At 39.2% G+C, this 15,507-nt stretch overlaps 1 protein-coding gene across 5 annotated transcripts in view; it reads left to right on the plus strand.

Moving 5' to 3' along the window:
• The window catches only part of CEP95 (centrosomal protein 95), a 59,457-nt gene extending 48,999 nt beyond the window's left edge, over window positions 1-10,458 (plus strand). For all 5 annotated transcript variants that reach the window (XM_079903658.1, XM_079903659.1, XM_079903660.1 and 2 more), the window contains 9 exons: window positions 1,626-1,765; window positions 2,569-2,658; window positions 3,783-3,912; window positions 4,907-5,076; window positions 5,190-5,264; window positions 6,479-6,631; window positions 9,209-9,355; window positions 9,643-9,714; window positions 10,003-10,458. In XM_079903658.1, the coding sequence (XP_079759784.1) occupies window positions 1,626-1,765; window positions 2,569-2,658; window positions 3,783-3,912; window positions 4,907-5,076; window positions 5,190-5,264; window positions 6,479-6,631; window positions 9,209-9,355; window positions 9,643-9,714; window positions 10,003-10,179 (1,154 nt within the window). In that variant the 3' untranslated portion in view covers window positions 10,180-10,458. The remainder of the gene's footprint in view (window positions 1-1,625; window positions 1,766-2,568; window positions 2,659-3,782; window positions 3,913-4,906; window positions 5,077-5,189; window positions 5,265-6,478; window positions 6,632-9,208; window positions 9,356-9,642; window positions 9,715-10,002) is intronic.
• The last annotated feature ends 5,049 nt before the right edge of the window (window positions 10,459-15,507 follow it).

Below are 15,507 nucleotides of genomic sequence, written 5' to 3' on the forward strand. Positions count from 1 at the left end.
GTTACTTGTCTAAATATACTATTGTTTTATGTTTTTTTAATACACAGATATATATTATTCTGCAACTTTTTTTCTATTAACATTGTTTTAAAAAATCTATGTTGATACTTCCAGTTCTTCATTTTAACTACTGCATAACTGAGTTCATACAGTGTACCCCATTTGTATGAGTATGTATTTTTATTTATATATATGTCCCCCCCACCATTGCAGGACATATAGATTGTTTTCAGATTTCATAACTGCAAACAGTTCTGCAATGAACAACCTGTAAATATGTGCAGAAGTTTCTCTAGGATCTATATCTACTAGAATTGCTAGACTGAGGAGTTTACACTTTTCCACCATTGCCAAATTCCCTTCCAAAGTGATTGCACCAGTTTGTACTCATATCAGCAATGCATGACAGTTTCTGGTTTGCCACATCCTTGCAGATGTTTCCTACTGCTTGTTCAAATAATTATCCTGTCTTCCACCAACTAAAACTTTGCATGTTTTCCATTCACTTCTATCGACTTTGGTCATCCCTTGTTTCTCTAGAAGCAATCCATTTCTCATCCAAAATTTCCTTAACTTTTCAGTTTTGTTTTGTTTTGTTTTGTTTACTCCAAGAGTACTTTTTCGTTCTCTTGATTATTTCATCTGTCTTCCCTTAAATTTGACTCAGGTAATCTCTAGGAACCATCATCCAGTAGCCTACATGTTTTCCTGACATGTACATTGTATCCCATCTTAAAAACACATTTTAACATAAGTTAAACATAAGTTAAAACGTTATTTTTATTGGCTCTTCAGTTTCTAAAGAAGAATACATTGTGGACATAATAAAAGTGTTATTAAAACATCATTTAAAATAGATTGTGCAAGTCAGGTTAACTTAACATCTTTAAGTTTTAAATTAATTTGAAAGATTTGAATTAAAAGAGAGTGAAGAGAAAAAAGCTCACAGACATTTTAATTTTCTGGGAAAATTTATTTAGAAGGGTATCAAATAAATTTCCTTGACCTTAGAGCTATATTGAATTATTTGCTTTTCCAAAAAGGCATGGAGTCCCCCTCCTCACAATTAGCAGATTCCTGAGCATATTTATAAACGGTGGAACATAAAAAGGTTTGTGGAGGGAAGTAATTCATTAGATCTCTTAGGCAGTATGGAACTAGGAGGGCTAGATGGCTACGTAGGGAAGAACAGGACTGCTTAAAACTGCTAAGCTACAGTAACCTTTGCGTATAAGTATTCTGCTTTATAAGGATGTGTATATGTACTTACAGCCCCCTCCTCAGGACCTAGATAGGTAAAAGGATAGCAGACATACAGCTCAGATGGCTTTTTCTCCTCCACCACCATGAGTGTGCAGCAGGCATTCCACATGTTGCACCATTTTCAACCCAAAATTGAATATAGAACCTTAGTACTTCTTTGAGACATTTTGAGTACACATTATGTGCATTAGTCCGTTTGCTTGGTGTGATTAAACATATAAACAAACAGAAATTAGTTATAGGAGAGAGTACATTTAGCACATCCATAGTCTCTTTGGATTTGGTAACAGTCAACTGTTTGGTGCCCACTTAACATTTCTGACTGTCAGAAATTGATGGTACATGTCTCTCTTGTGTTGTAGGACTTGCCATGCATAGAAAGCCACCCTCCAGATCTCATTCACTTTCTCCATCTCCAATTAACAAAAACAAACAGTTCCATATGGAGAGAAAAAGGCAGCGAAAGCCAAAAGTAACAGATATCCGCCGATTTCAAGCAAAGGTATATCCCATCACTTGACCGCCATTGGGCAGCAGGCATTACCTTTTACCCTTAGCCAGATGCTACAGTGAACATGCTGTTGACTAAAGGCTTAAAATGCATTTAATATTCTTGAGCTGAGTGGATGACAAAATTATGTGACATAGCTTTTACGTCCCCCATTAGGGAACATAAAACTTGTACTCATGAAACTCTAAAAAAACTAACCTTATTAGATACAGCTTAGTCAGTACTCTGGTGGGTTAAGAAAGTATATCCGTGTAGACAGGCATTTTCAGAGAGAGCTTTAGAAATGAAGAGAATTTGAGGTGGATTAAATGTGACCGGCTATTTGAATTACAGATAGGATGAAAATGCCCAAACAGGAATGAGACCCCTCCTGTTAGGGTTCAACAGGAGGATGTATGATTACTAAGGAAGACTTTCTACTGTGGAATAGGGATTTTGAAATGTAGCATAAATTTAGAACACTTAAGTTGTTTGCTACAGTATGTTTTATAATGGTGAAAACAAACTAATTTAGATGTCTTAAAATAACATGTAACTTCAACTCAAACATGTAACTTCCACTCAAGTGTGTATCAAAATAGTTACAGGAACTGTGAGAACACAAAAAATATGTAAAGTTGTGTTTTATGTCCCAATTACATATCTGTTAAATAATGTATATTTAATAATATATATAGCCTGAAAGGAACTTTAAAAAGTGAATGGAATGGCAGAATATTAGATTGATTTTTTTCCTTCATTTTCATTTGTATGTTTTTAATAACTATAATATCATATGGCCTTTTCCCCTGTAGGCAATAACTGAAGCATTTGAAAAGGAACTAAGAAGAAATAAAGTTCAAGAGAATATTGGACCTCTAGGAATAAATGACAAGGAGGAAACAGTGGGTAAAAGTCTCTACTGTAATAAATGCCATTTGATCAGATCAGTGGAAAGTACAGAGATGATCTTCTTAAAAGGAAAAAAATCAACAGGGCCTTAATCATTATTAGCCCCTTAGAAAAAAGCAGAATTTCATTTCATGATGTGGGATTTTCTTTTATTCATAGGTAGGCAAGTTGCTAAAATGTGGCAAGACATGGTACCCAAAACTAGTATTTTTCCTTCCTGCCTAAAACTTCCATCAGTTTTTAAGGGCTTCTATTGCTTATCAGTTCACCAAGGCTTTAAAAGATAGTCTAGGCTGACAAGTTGAAGAGGGAGAGTAAAAGAAGACAGGAAATCCCAGTTGCTCCATGCCTGGTTGGAAGACACCCAAAGCATAAGTTTCGTTGCCTTTCAAAAGAATAGTTACAGAAGCTAAATGAAAGCATGGAGAAAATGCTTATGCTAAAATGTTCATAAACGAAACAGAATATAGCATACAGTGTGGTTAAAACTAAACATCGTCTAAGAACTTTTTTAATCTACGTTTAAAAGGTTGTCAAAAGAAGCAAGTACATCAGAACATCATTAGTAGTTGTATTTAGGGTGTGGGGCTATGGCAACTATGAAACTTGAAAAAGATTTAGTGCTTTTTCAAATTCCAAAGGATGCCAGAAACTAAAGAGGCATTTAACTTAGAGTAGGTAAATAACCAGACTGTAGAAATTTTTTTTAATTAATTTATTTATTTTTGGCTGTGTTGGGTCTTCATTGTGGTGTGGGACTTCTCTTGTTGTGGAGCACAGGCTGTAGGTGCATGGGCTTCAGTAGTTGTGGCACACGGGCTCAGTAGTTGTGGCTCACAGCTCTACAGCACAGGCTTAGTAGTTGTGGCGCATGGGCTTAGTTGCTCTGCGGCATGTGGGATCTTCCCGGACCGGGGCTCGAACCCATGTCCCCTGCGTTGGCAGGCAGATTCTTAACCACTGTGCCACCAGGGAAATCCCCAGACTGTAGAAATTTGAAGTAAGGTGGTTTGGCTGGGGATTATGTTAGCTGTTTTTGTCCCTATGTAATATTTAAGATGATGTATGAAAGTTATTAGACTTCTCATTTCTATTCTGTTTTATATCTGCTCCTAAGGAAAAAATATACAGAGAAACTGTTCATAAAGGAACTCCAAAACATAGTCAGCCCTGGAAGATTTACTCTAGAAAAACCACAACTCCAGGTCCAAGAGGTGGCTTGCCAAAGCCAAATAAAGCAGTTCCAAGTAAGAACCACAAAATTGTACTTTATGGAAAACTGGCATCCTTTGAAAGTGTGTGCTACATGCCAAGGACACAGCACTGAGAACCAGCATCTACCAGTCAGCTGGAGAAAGTTCCCTCTTCTCTCACTGCCATATGCTAGATTTCTGTAAAGAAAGATAAAACTCTTAATGAGGCATTTCTCTAGAACACTTTTTTTTTTTTTTTTTTTTTTTTGCGGTACGCGGGCCTCTCACTGCTGTGGCCTCTCCCGTTGTGGAGCACAGGCTCCGGACGTGCAGGCTCAGTGGCCATGACTCACGGGCCCAGCCGCTTCGCAGCGTGTGGGATCCTCCCGGACCGGGGCACGAACCCGTGTCCCCTGCATCAGCAGGCGGACTCTCAACCACTGTGCCAGCAGGGAAGCCCTCTCTAAAACTCTTAAATATATACCAATATATTGGCACCAAAGGAATGTGATGGCTATGACCAGCTGTTCCAGCTTTAGCTTCACTCTGCTCACTCATGCTGGTTGTCTTTTGTTTCTGGGAAGTTGGTAGAACCAAAGGGGTGCTCCAAAGCAAGCAGAGGGCCTGTCCAGCTCCTGTTACATTGACAGTTGGTGCCAGGGTACAGTTTCAAAGACCACTGGCCTTCTAACTACATCCCATCAGACAGAGACTAACACTCCTCAGCCCTCCTGGGAGGCAGTTTGACCACACACACAGCGTCCACCCCAGGCACTGAATCAGCTGAGCAGTTAGGATGGACTTCACAAAACCAGCATGTCATCAGTCAGAAATGTTGACGTTATTTTCATCCTTACTAGTAATTGGCTATCCCAATCAGAGAAGGAGTGCAAAAGTAATAACACACTTTTAGAATTGTTCTTTTCAAGCTCAGAACCACATCACTTAGATAAGCTTTGATCTCGCAGGAAGGTGGGATGAGATTTCTTCTTAAAAGCTGTCAGTGAGTTTCTCAGATTAAGAGCATCTTTTTTTTTTCACCTTGCAGTGAAAGTGAATGAGCACAGTCTCCTGCCCCTGATGCTGGAGCAGTTTCCATTTCTCTATGTTTCTGGTCAAACACTAAGCAAAATGTGGAAACAGCAAATTGCACAGGTTGAACAGCTCAAAAAAGATGCATATAGAGAAAATCGATCAAAGAAGAAACTCCAGGATGAAGTAAGATAACTGTCAATTAAGCATAGGAGTATAAACCAAAAAGGGGCAGAGCTTATCCTTGATAATCTAGTGAATAGAATTATTAACCTCGTTTCCTTGTATCCCACTTAAAGATAGAAGAAGCCTTGAGAAGGCACGATCTCCTTACTGTGCTTATCAAGAAAGAATATGAACATAACAAGAGACTGGTAAGTTATATTAATTACTTTTATTTGTACCAGCTGGGCAATATCCCCACTGACTCAAACCTCTTACACTTACCTGTGGAAGCATTTAGGTCTTTAACCAAAATTGATGAGAGGGTAAGGTGCTAGATACTTTATATACACAGTTTCATTTAGTCTTTATAGTAACATAATAGAAACGTTTTCTATGAAATGGAAAACCTGAAGCTTTGAGATGTTAACTTGCCCTGGGTCCCACCATAATCAGCAAGGGCAAGGTTGAGATTTTAATCCAGGTTTGTCTCTACCTCCAAGCCTCTTCGAGGTACCAGGTGGTTATAACTTAGTGTTTTTTGTCCTCTCCTTTCTTTCTCAGGTCCCAAATAGAAAGCTGAGGTTGTCTATGCCTCCATTATAATTTGGACTGAGAATCGTACACAGTACAACATTATCCTCTGAGTATCATGAAGGGGGAGGACAGAGATCAAAGACAATAAGCCAGAGGAAGAAACTTGAGTATAGAGATAAGCAATGAGAACTATAATTCTAAGCAGTTTCAGAGAAAGAAGGGGAAGCCATCAGGAACTGCATGTGAGACTCTGGTGCGGGGAAAAGAAAACAAGTGTCTGGACACCTAGTTGAAGGCTTTGTGTACATGACTTCATTTCACCCTCACTACTTTGCTAAGATATCACCTAAGTTCCTTAGTTTTGATATAGATACTTCTGTTAACTCGAGCTCTGCTTGAACATCTTTGAGGGTGCCAGTTTTCTACTTCTTTTAAGCAGGCATCTGGGTATGGCTTAGATGACTCCCTGGTGAAATGGGGAGATGAGACTCTCAGTCCATGAGGATTGTTGCTGCTCTCTGCAGCCTTGGGGGCTTATTGGGGCAGCTCTTCTGTGTGTTTTTTTGTTTGTTTGTTTGTTTTGGCTGCGCAGCATATGGGATCTTAGTTCCCTGACCAGGGATTGAACCCGCACCCCCTGCAGTGGGAGCGTGGAGTCCTAACCATGGGACTGTGGGGCAGCTCTTCTGACTAAGGTGATGAACCTACTAAAGACTAAAGGATTTCTGGGGACGGACAGGCTTTCACACTCTATGCCCAGCTAGCAGGCTACTGGCCCTCCATACGCGGCTTACTGCCTGAAGACATCGTGTTGGGGAGTGGGACAGATGAGAACACTGGAGTCTGTCTTCCTCATGTCCTTACCTCTTTTTCCCCTTCCCTTTCTTAGCAAGACTTCAAGGACCGCATTCACAGGCAGAAGTTGACCCAATCAAAGATAAAAGAAAATCGGCAGCAGACTGTTCGTGCCCGAAAATATTATGATGATTATAGAGTTCAGTTGCATTCAAAAATGATGAGAATGAGGACCCGGGAAGAAATGGTAAATATTGCTTTTCTGTCCAATCCAGTTAAGAAGGTAAATTTTGTCTGTTACCTTTTAGGACCACCTTCTTTGTGACTCTTGTCCCAGTGTGAATCCAAAATCCAAATGCAAGTCCAAAATGCTGGCTAGAGTTCAGACTTGGCCCACACCTCATTTTATTACCCCCATAGTGCATCCCAGTCTACTCTGTCTCTACTGCCCGTCTTTTTTTTTTAATTGTTGTTGGTTTACAATGTTGTGTTAATTACTGCTATATAGCAGTGATTCATATATATATGAATATAATATATATTATACATATATACATGTATATATATTATACATATATATACACATTTTTTATATATCCTTTTCCATTATGGTTTATCGTAGGATACTGAATATAGTTCTCTGTGCTATACAGTAGGACCTTGTTGTTTATCCATCCTATATATAGAAGCTTGCATCTGCTAACCCCAATGTCCCACTCCATCCTTCCCCCAACCCCCTCCCCTCAACCCTCTCTCCCTTGGCAGCCACCAGTCTGTTCTCTATGTCTGTGAGTCTGTTTCTGTTTGGTAGATAGGTTCATTTGTGTCATATTTTAGATTCCACAGATAAGTGGTATCTTACGGTATTTGTCTTTCTGACTTCACTTAGTATGATAATCACTAATTGCATCCATGTCGCTGCAAATGGCATTATTTTGTTCTTTTTATGGCTGAGTAATATTCCATTGTACATAAATACCACATCTTCATCCATTCATCTGTTGATGGACATTTAGGTTGTGTCCATGTCTTGGCTATTGTGAATAGTGCTGCAGTGAACACAGGGGGTTCATGTATCTTTTCAAATTAGCTTTGTCCGGATATATGCCTGGGAGTACAATTGCTGGATATGATAATTCTGATTTCAGTTTTTCTGAGGAACCTCCATACTGTTTTCCATAGTGGGTGCACCAACTTACATTCCCACCAACAGTGTAGGAGGGTTCCCTTATTCACCACACCCTCTCCAGCATTTATCTGTAGACTTTTTAATGATGGCCATTCTGACTGGTGTGAGGTGATACCTCATTGTAGTTTTGATTTGCATTTCTCTAATAATTAGTGAAGTTGAGCATCTTTTCATGTGCCTCTTTATCTGTATTTCTCTACTGTCCTTATCTTAATGTGAGGTCTTAATTCCCTCTGATGTCCCAAGTGTCGGTACTTCTGCAGGACACCTGCTTTAGGGGTTTGGGAGCATGTTGTAAGAGACAGGAATTTAAGGTGTGATTAGATGACCTCGGATTCCACTCAAAACCAGGAAAATAATGTAGGACAGATATGCTGTGAGATCTTTCCACAAGGTATTTGCTATCTCATCCTCATCAAGCTTGGGATTCCAAACTAGCAATAAATTTCATCTCTAGAGTAAAACATTAAGGTAATTATACTTAACAGGACTCAGTACTCTGAAGTGGGTCATACTATTATCCTCATTTCTAGAGGATACTACTAAGGCTTTGAGAGGTTAAGTAATTTGACACTAAGGCAATGCTGCCGGCTGATGAATGCATGACTGTACTTTAGTAAGAATTCTTGATCAGTCAGTGGAGGACAAGTGAGCATATCCGAATCCTTTGAACAGTTTGTGTACCTGTGGCCTAGTTAGATGATAACCACGTGGCCCTCAGCTGTGTACATGCAGTGTTTCTTTCTACTCTAGGGTTCTTTTCCTATATACATGACTGCTTGAGAGTTCTTTTCTGAAAGTAGTTAAGAATCTTTGGGATACAGGAAAAGATGCTGAATACCATTAGTCATTTAAGAAATACAAATCAGACCCACAATGAGATAAACTCTCACCCACTAAGATGGCTAAAATAAAAAAGTGCTGGCAAGGATGTAGAGAAGTTGGAACACACATGCAGGGCTGGTGGGGTTATAAGATGGTGCAACCACTTTGGAATACAGTCTGGCAGTTCTTCAAAAGGTTAAACATATGATTCAGCACTTCTACTCCTAGGTAACTATACACAGATGTTCACAGCAGCACTATTTATAACAGCCAAGAAGAGGAAACAACGTCTATCAGTTGGTGAATTGATAAAGTGTGATATATCCATACAGTAGAGTATCATGTGGCAATGAAAAAAAGAATTTCATAGTGATTCCTGCTATAATATAGATGAACCTTGAAAAACTATGCTAAGTGAAAGAAGCGAGATACAAAAGGCCACATACTATATGATACCATTTATGTGAAATGTCCAGAATAGGTAAATCTGTAGGCATAGAAAGTGGAGTAGTGATTGCTAGGGAGAGGGGGAGGGGGAGTGGCTGCTAATGGTTATGGGGTTTCTTTTTGGAGTGAAGAAAATGTTCTGCAGTTAGCGGTGATGGTTGCACAACTCTGAATATAGTAAAATCTACTGATTTATACATCTTACAAGGGTGAATTTTATAGTATGTGAATTATATCTCAATAAAGCTGTTACTTTATACTGATTGTAGTTCACATAGATTTTTTACATACCTCTAGTTGGGCAGAATTTTATTCCTCCATGAAAATTCACCGTAACTATCTTTCTGACTAAATAACTGGCAGATATTTAAGAAACTGTTTGAAGAAGGTTTACAGATTCAAAAGCAAAGATTACGAGACCTAAGAAACTATGCCAAAGAAAAGCGAGATGAACAAAAGAGACAGCACCAAAATGAACTGGACTCAATGGAGAACTACTATAAAGACCAGGTGGGTTCACCGCTACTAGTTTACATTCTGATGTGCTTAATCCTGACTGCCCGGTGTCAGACATCAGCTTAGTCTGCTGAACAAGTAAGCCTCCACATATTAATCTGGAACTTGTCACTATACAGGTTGGACTGACTGAAATTTAAGGTAAAATAAGCTAGTGCTTGACCACAGTACAGAATATTGCCCTATTTCCATTAAAATAAGATTTTAAGCCTATGAACATAAGAATTGTTACATTTAGACTACAGACAAATATAAGGTTTTTTTCTCTTCCCTGTAAACAGTTTTCATTCCTGGCAGAAGCCATATCACAGGAACGTCAAGAGCTCAAAGCCAGAGAGAAATCCCAGGCCCAGGTAATCATTAACAAGATAGAAATCATTTATTTACATTTTTAAGAAATGGAAAACAACTGTACTACACTTTTTAAGGGGAATGGAGAGGATACTAGTAAGATCGATCTACGATTTAAAACATGTATTCTGTGATTTTAACTTTACCTGTTCAGGTCTCTGTAAGAGCTGCTGAGAAATTATTAAAATTACTGCAGAAGCTTGATGAGCAGGAAGGTGGAGAGGGAATAAAAATACATGAGGGCCTGGATCAATGTTGTGAATAGCAGGATGACATGAATTCTCTTTTAGATGTTATATAAGGTGAAGAGGGAACTGAGATCTAAGATGGAGAAGGAAATTCAACAGCTGCAGTACATGATAACACAGAACGACGATGATGCTTTCTTCCGGGAATTGGAAGCTGAGCGCTTCAAATCTCGGCTTCATCTGGCTTCCTTTCAGTACAGTAAAAATCCCTTCCTATGAGGCCAGACTTCCTAGGTGTGGACTTTACTGGCTCAATTCTAGCTCTGCCCTGGTAAACAATCTAACCCAGAAGAATCATTTCTAAATAACTTATCTATATACTAATACTTTTTATGAAATAACTAACTTTGAAAATAAAAATTTTCTTAAAGTTTATTGCTTTGAATTTATGACCTAAAACTTTAAAAGAGGTGCACAAAAGCAACTGAGCAGCCAGCTTCTGAAGCCTATTGCTGTAGGTGAACAAAAACAGTAAAAAAAAAAAAAATAGCACTTGAGGACCCCAAAAAAAGATCTCTAAATCAGAAAAGAGCTGAAGTGTGGGCTTGTCATTAGAGGTGGGACTTACTTAGGGTTAAACCTTAAAGATAGGATGGTTAAGTGTGTGTAGCTTTTTCACATGGAGGCTAGAAGATGAGAATTTATGCATTATGGCTTCTATCAATCAATCAGTTGGGAGGGGTGACAGGTATAAAAGGCCCTTGGTGCTCAAAAGAGCACTAGTGATTGCAGGTGGGAAGGCGGCATAATGGACTTGAAGTGGGCAAGAGTACACCCTATTTCTAGTATGGGGGCAGATGAGGAAGAAGAAAAACCCACTCAAGGGTGGTGTCCTTCCTGGAGAGGAGGGCTTCAGTGAAGGCCAGGAGCTGGAGGGAGGCTTCAGAGCAATTGAGCATATGGGGAGTTACTGATCAAAGCCAGAGAATGGCAGAGGGCACCAGAAAAGGATTGGAATGGAGAAGAGAGGCTCCCATTAGGGCATATAGGAATAACATATATGAAAAATAATAGAGGCCAGGAGGCATGATGGGGTGGGATCTGATTATCCTGCAGAAAAGAGTAGGCAGCTGTATCCAGTGCTGTGGTCCCAAGTGCTGCCCTTTTGGAATGGCAGCTGACAATGTAGGGCCTGTAGGCAGGCAGGGGCTTCCTGAGTTAAAGACTTGGAAGATGGCCAAATTTGGAGCATCATGAAGGAAAGACATGCAGATAGCTGCAATATATATATAGTGACAAGTCAATCAGTGCAGGTGAATGGACAGGATGGGGGAAATGCACAAGAGCTAGAACATAAGTTCTAAAAATGTTAGAGAAAAATGATAAAGAACTTCTAGATAGAAAGATATACACACTAGGGACTTCCCTGGTGGCACAGTGGTTAAGAATCCGCCTGCCAGTGCAGGGTACACGGGTTCGATCCCTGGTCCAGGAAGATCCCGGAAGATCCCACGTGCTGCAGAGCAACTAAGCCCGTATGCTGCAACTACTGAGCCTGCACTCTAGAGCCCACGAACCACAACTATTGAAGCCAGTGCACCTAGAGCCCATGCTCCACCACAAGAGAAGCCACTGCAATGAGAAGCCCGTGCACTGCAACAAAGAGTAGCCCCTGCTCGCCGCAACTAGAGAAAGCCCACGTGCAGCATCGAAGACCCAACGCAGCCAAAAATAAATTTAAAAAAAAAATACAGTATATCCTTGGGTAAAATGAGCAAGTCTTTAAAAAGCTATGGTATGAATGGGTATCATATATATAATGCAGTATAACTGGCTCTGTGGCACAATGGATAGCGCACTGGACTTCTAGCTGGCCTTGTGTGGTTATAATGCAGTATAATCAATACAATGTAGAAAAGGTCTGGAAGAACAGTCCCCAAATGTAATAGTAGTTGTGACTTTGGTAGATTATATAAACTTTCACTCTGCTTAATATACTATTTGAATTTGTTATAAAAGCATCATTACACTTATTTTTTTTTTTAATGTTTTAGGAGGACTCTTCTGCTAGCTCTTTACCAAACTAATTAACTGGGACTAACCAAAAAGAAGAAAAAGTGAGGGAATTTACCAGGAAAGGGATGGGACTGCCAAGCAAAGGTCATTCTTCATAGGAGAGGAAACAAAAATAAAAGATGCCAATGCATTTTTGAAAAATAGAAAACAAATGAAGTGGTAACTAACTCAGCAAGTGGAGGGGTGTTGCTAGCCAAGTACCAGTGGAGAGAGGATTGTGTGTGAATCCAGTTTGCCCAGAAGAAGCCAGGAAAAGCACATCATAGTCATGCATTTGAAAAGTTATTTAGAACTATAACTTAACTATAACTGTATAGAGTGGGGGTGGAGGTGTTACAGAATGAGGTGGTTGGTGTGAGAACTAAATCTTTAAATATCCCCCACCCCACCCCCAAAAAAAAACAGATTCTAAAATTAATGAAGTACGCTATTAACCATATCATTTAGAAATGCGGAAATACCAGAAGAGCTGACAGAAAGTTTAGGAATAGTAGCTTCTGGAAAGCAAGACTAGGGATGAGGGGAAAGGGTGATGAAGAGTCACCCTCCCCCAGTTTTAATGATATAATATATAAACTTACAGTTTTATATATCAATGATTTGATAAGTGTACATGAAATGATTCAAGTTTAGTTAACATCTGTTACCTCACACAGATTTTTTTTTAACTTGTAATGAGAACTATGTGTTTTTTTTAAACTATGTATGTCTAGTTGTATATATGCATTACTATATCAGGTGGGGCACTGGAGAAATTACCTGCCTGTCCTATAAAATGTAAGAAGGAAAAGAGAACCTGTGTTGAGGTAAGGCAGGAGAATAGAGCCTTTAGTGAGGGAACTAAGGGTGTAGGGGAAATTTATTCGCAATGGAAAGAGGCATCACATTGAAAAATGGTTAGGGGGAGTCTGCAATGGGAGAAAGAGACAGGCAGGGCAGACAGAAGATGATGTCATTAAGAGAAATGGTATAAAGAAGGAATCCAAAATTGGGGTTTAAGCTGCATCTTATAGAGTAATCTATTAGATCCCAAATCCAGACATGCTGAAAACATGTTTTATCTGGCATTTCAAGCCATTTGAACCATTACCCAGAATTTGACTGATGTGACCAGTTTCTTATCTTAAAAAAAATATTAAATTTGAACTGCGTTTAAAACTTTGCTCCCTGAAGAACAAAGCTGGAGGGATGAGGCTCCCTGGTTTCAAACTATATTACAAAGCTATAGTACTCAAAACAGCATGGTATTGGCAAAAGGACCCAAATTAATGGGACAGAACAGAGAGCCCAAAATAAACCCACGAATATATAATCAATTAATGACAAGTGAGCCAAGAATATACAACAGGGAAAGGACAGACTCTTAATAAATACTGTTGGGAAAACTGAACAGCCATATGCAAAAGAATGATGCTGGACCACTGTCTTAACCGTACACAAATAATTAACTCAGAATGGATTAAGACTTTAAGACCTGGAACCATAAAACTCCTAGAAGAAAAAAGGTGGTAAGCTCACTGACATCAGTCCTGGCAATGATTCTCTTTGGATTCGACACCAAAAGCAAAAATCAACAAGTGGGACTACATCAAACCGAAAAGCTTCTGCACAGCAAAGCAAACCATCAACAAAATGAAAAGGCAACCACTGAATGGGGGGAAATATTTGCAAATCAGACATCTGATAAGGGATTCATATCCAAAATACATAAAGCACATATACAACTGAACAGCAAAACAATCTAATTATAAAATGGGCAGAGGAACCGAATAGATGTTTTTCCAAAGAAGATATACTGAGGGTCAACAGGTACATGAAAAGATGCTCAACAACACTAATCATGAGGGAAATGCAAAACAAAACCACGTATCAAAATCCCAATGAGAGATCATCTCATAACTGTTTGGCTGGCTGTTACCAAAAAGAAGTGTTGACAAATATGTAGAGAAAAGGGAACCCTGGTGCACTGCTGGTGGGCATATAAATTGGTGCAGCCACTGTGGAGATTCCTCAAGAAATTAAACAGACCTAACATATGACTCAGCAATTTCACTTCTGGGTATTTATCTGAAGAAAATGAAACACTGACTGGAAAAGCTGTCTGCACCCCCATGTTCACTGAAGCATTATATACAATAGCCAAGATACAGAAACAACCTAAAAGTCCACGGATGAATGAATGGATAAAGAAAATGTGTATGTACACACAATGAAATATTCAGCTATTTTTTTGAAAAAAAAAAAAGGAAATCTTGTCATTTGCAACACAATTGACCTTGAGGTCATTATGCTAAGTAAAATAAGACAAACACCATATGATCTCACTTATATGTGGAATTTAAAACAACAAAAACAAACCCTCCCACGCCCCAAAACCAACCTCATAGATACAGAGAACAGACTGGTGGTTGTCAGAGATGGGGAATGGGCAAAATGGGTGAAGGGAGGCCAAAAGGTATAAACTTTCAATTATAAAATAGGTCATAGGGATGTAATGTACAGCATGGTGAGTATAGCTAACAATGTATTGCGTATTTGAAAGTTGCTAAGACAGATCTTAAAAGTTCTCATCACAAGGAAAAGACAATTTTATGACTGTGTGGTGATGGATGTTAGACTAATTGTGATCATTTCACAAATATCAAATCATTATCGTGTATACCTGGAATTTATATAATGTGGTATGTCAGTCGTACCTCAGTTAAAAAGCAAAACTTTGTCCTTCTGGTGTCGATGGTTCTCCACCTTCTTGCCATGCCAGCATCGTCTTTGGGAGGAGTGAGTGGTCTCAAAGGTTGAGTGTGATGTGCTCTCCATCTTTACTTTCCTGGGCTGAAAATCAAAAGACTTCATAAACACTTAAGTCAGCAGGAGGAAAATCTTGGATGGATCGCTTACCCACCCCACAGGCTGCTACAGTTGCCTCTCCACCTCCTTTGCTTACAAAACACTGTAAGAGAGAAGTGGGGTTTACAGCTCAGACTATTTTGATAACCTGGATCAAACCAGCCCAAATATCCACAAAAGGTATGCTAGGATCTGAGATGTCATGGGGAAAGGGGGATGGGGGAACAAACCAGCTGTTTTAAAAACCAAGTCTGGGATGTGAAGCCTTGCTTAGGTGAGGTATTTAATCCTGTGCTCCCGTCATGACCAACTTCTTTGCTGTACACAAACTGAGTTCTGAGTACCTCAGTTTGCACTTCAGCGTCTACCGAGATACGCTAGAAGCACTAGTTTGGAAGTTCAGTTTTTTAACAACCATCCAAAGCTAATCCCTAAAGCTAGTACAGAGCCGGACACATAGTAGGAGCACAGCAGATATTTGCTGAGTGGACAAAGAACAAGTCACATTTAGGGCACATACCTTTTAATGAAATATAACTTTAAAAAATCTGATCTGTCTAGTTTTCTAAGAATGTTAACATAGAGATTTAACCCTTTTTCCTTATAATTACCTCAGTTCTGCTATGCATATACTACAATAAGCACTTGGGATATAAAGTACAAATAAATGCAGTGGGTGCAAAG

Source organism: Stenella coeruleoalba (genome assembly GCF_951394435.1).
Source record: "Stenella coeruleoalba genome assembly, chromosome: 19".
Taxonomy (NCBI): domain Eukaryota; kingdom Metazoa; phylum Chordata; class Mammalia; order Artiodactyla; family Delphinidae; genus Stenella; species Stenella coeruleoalba.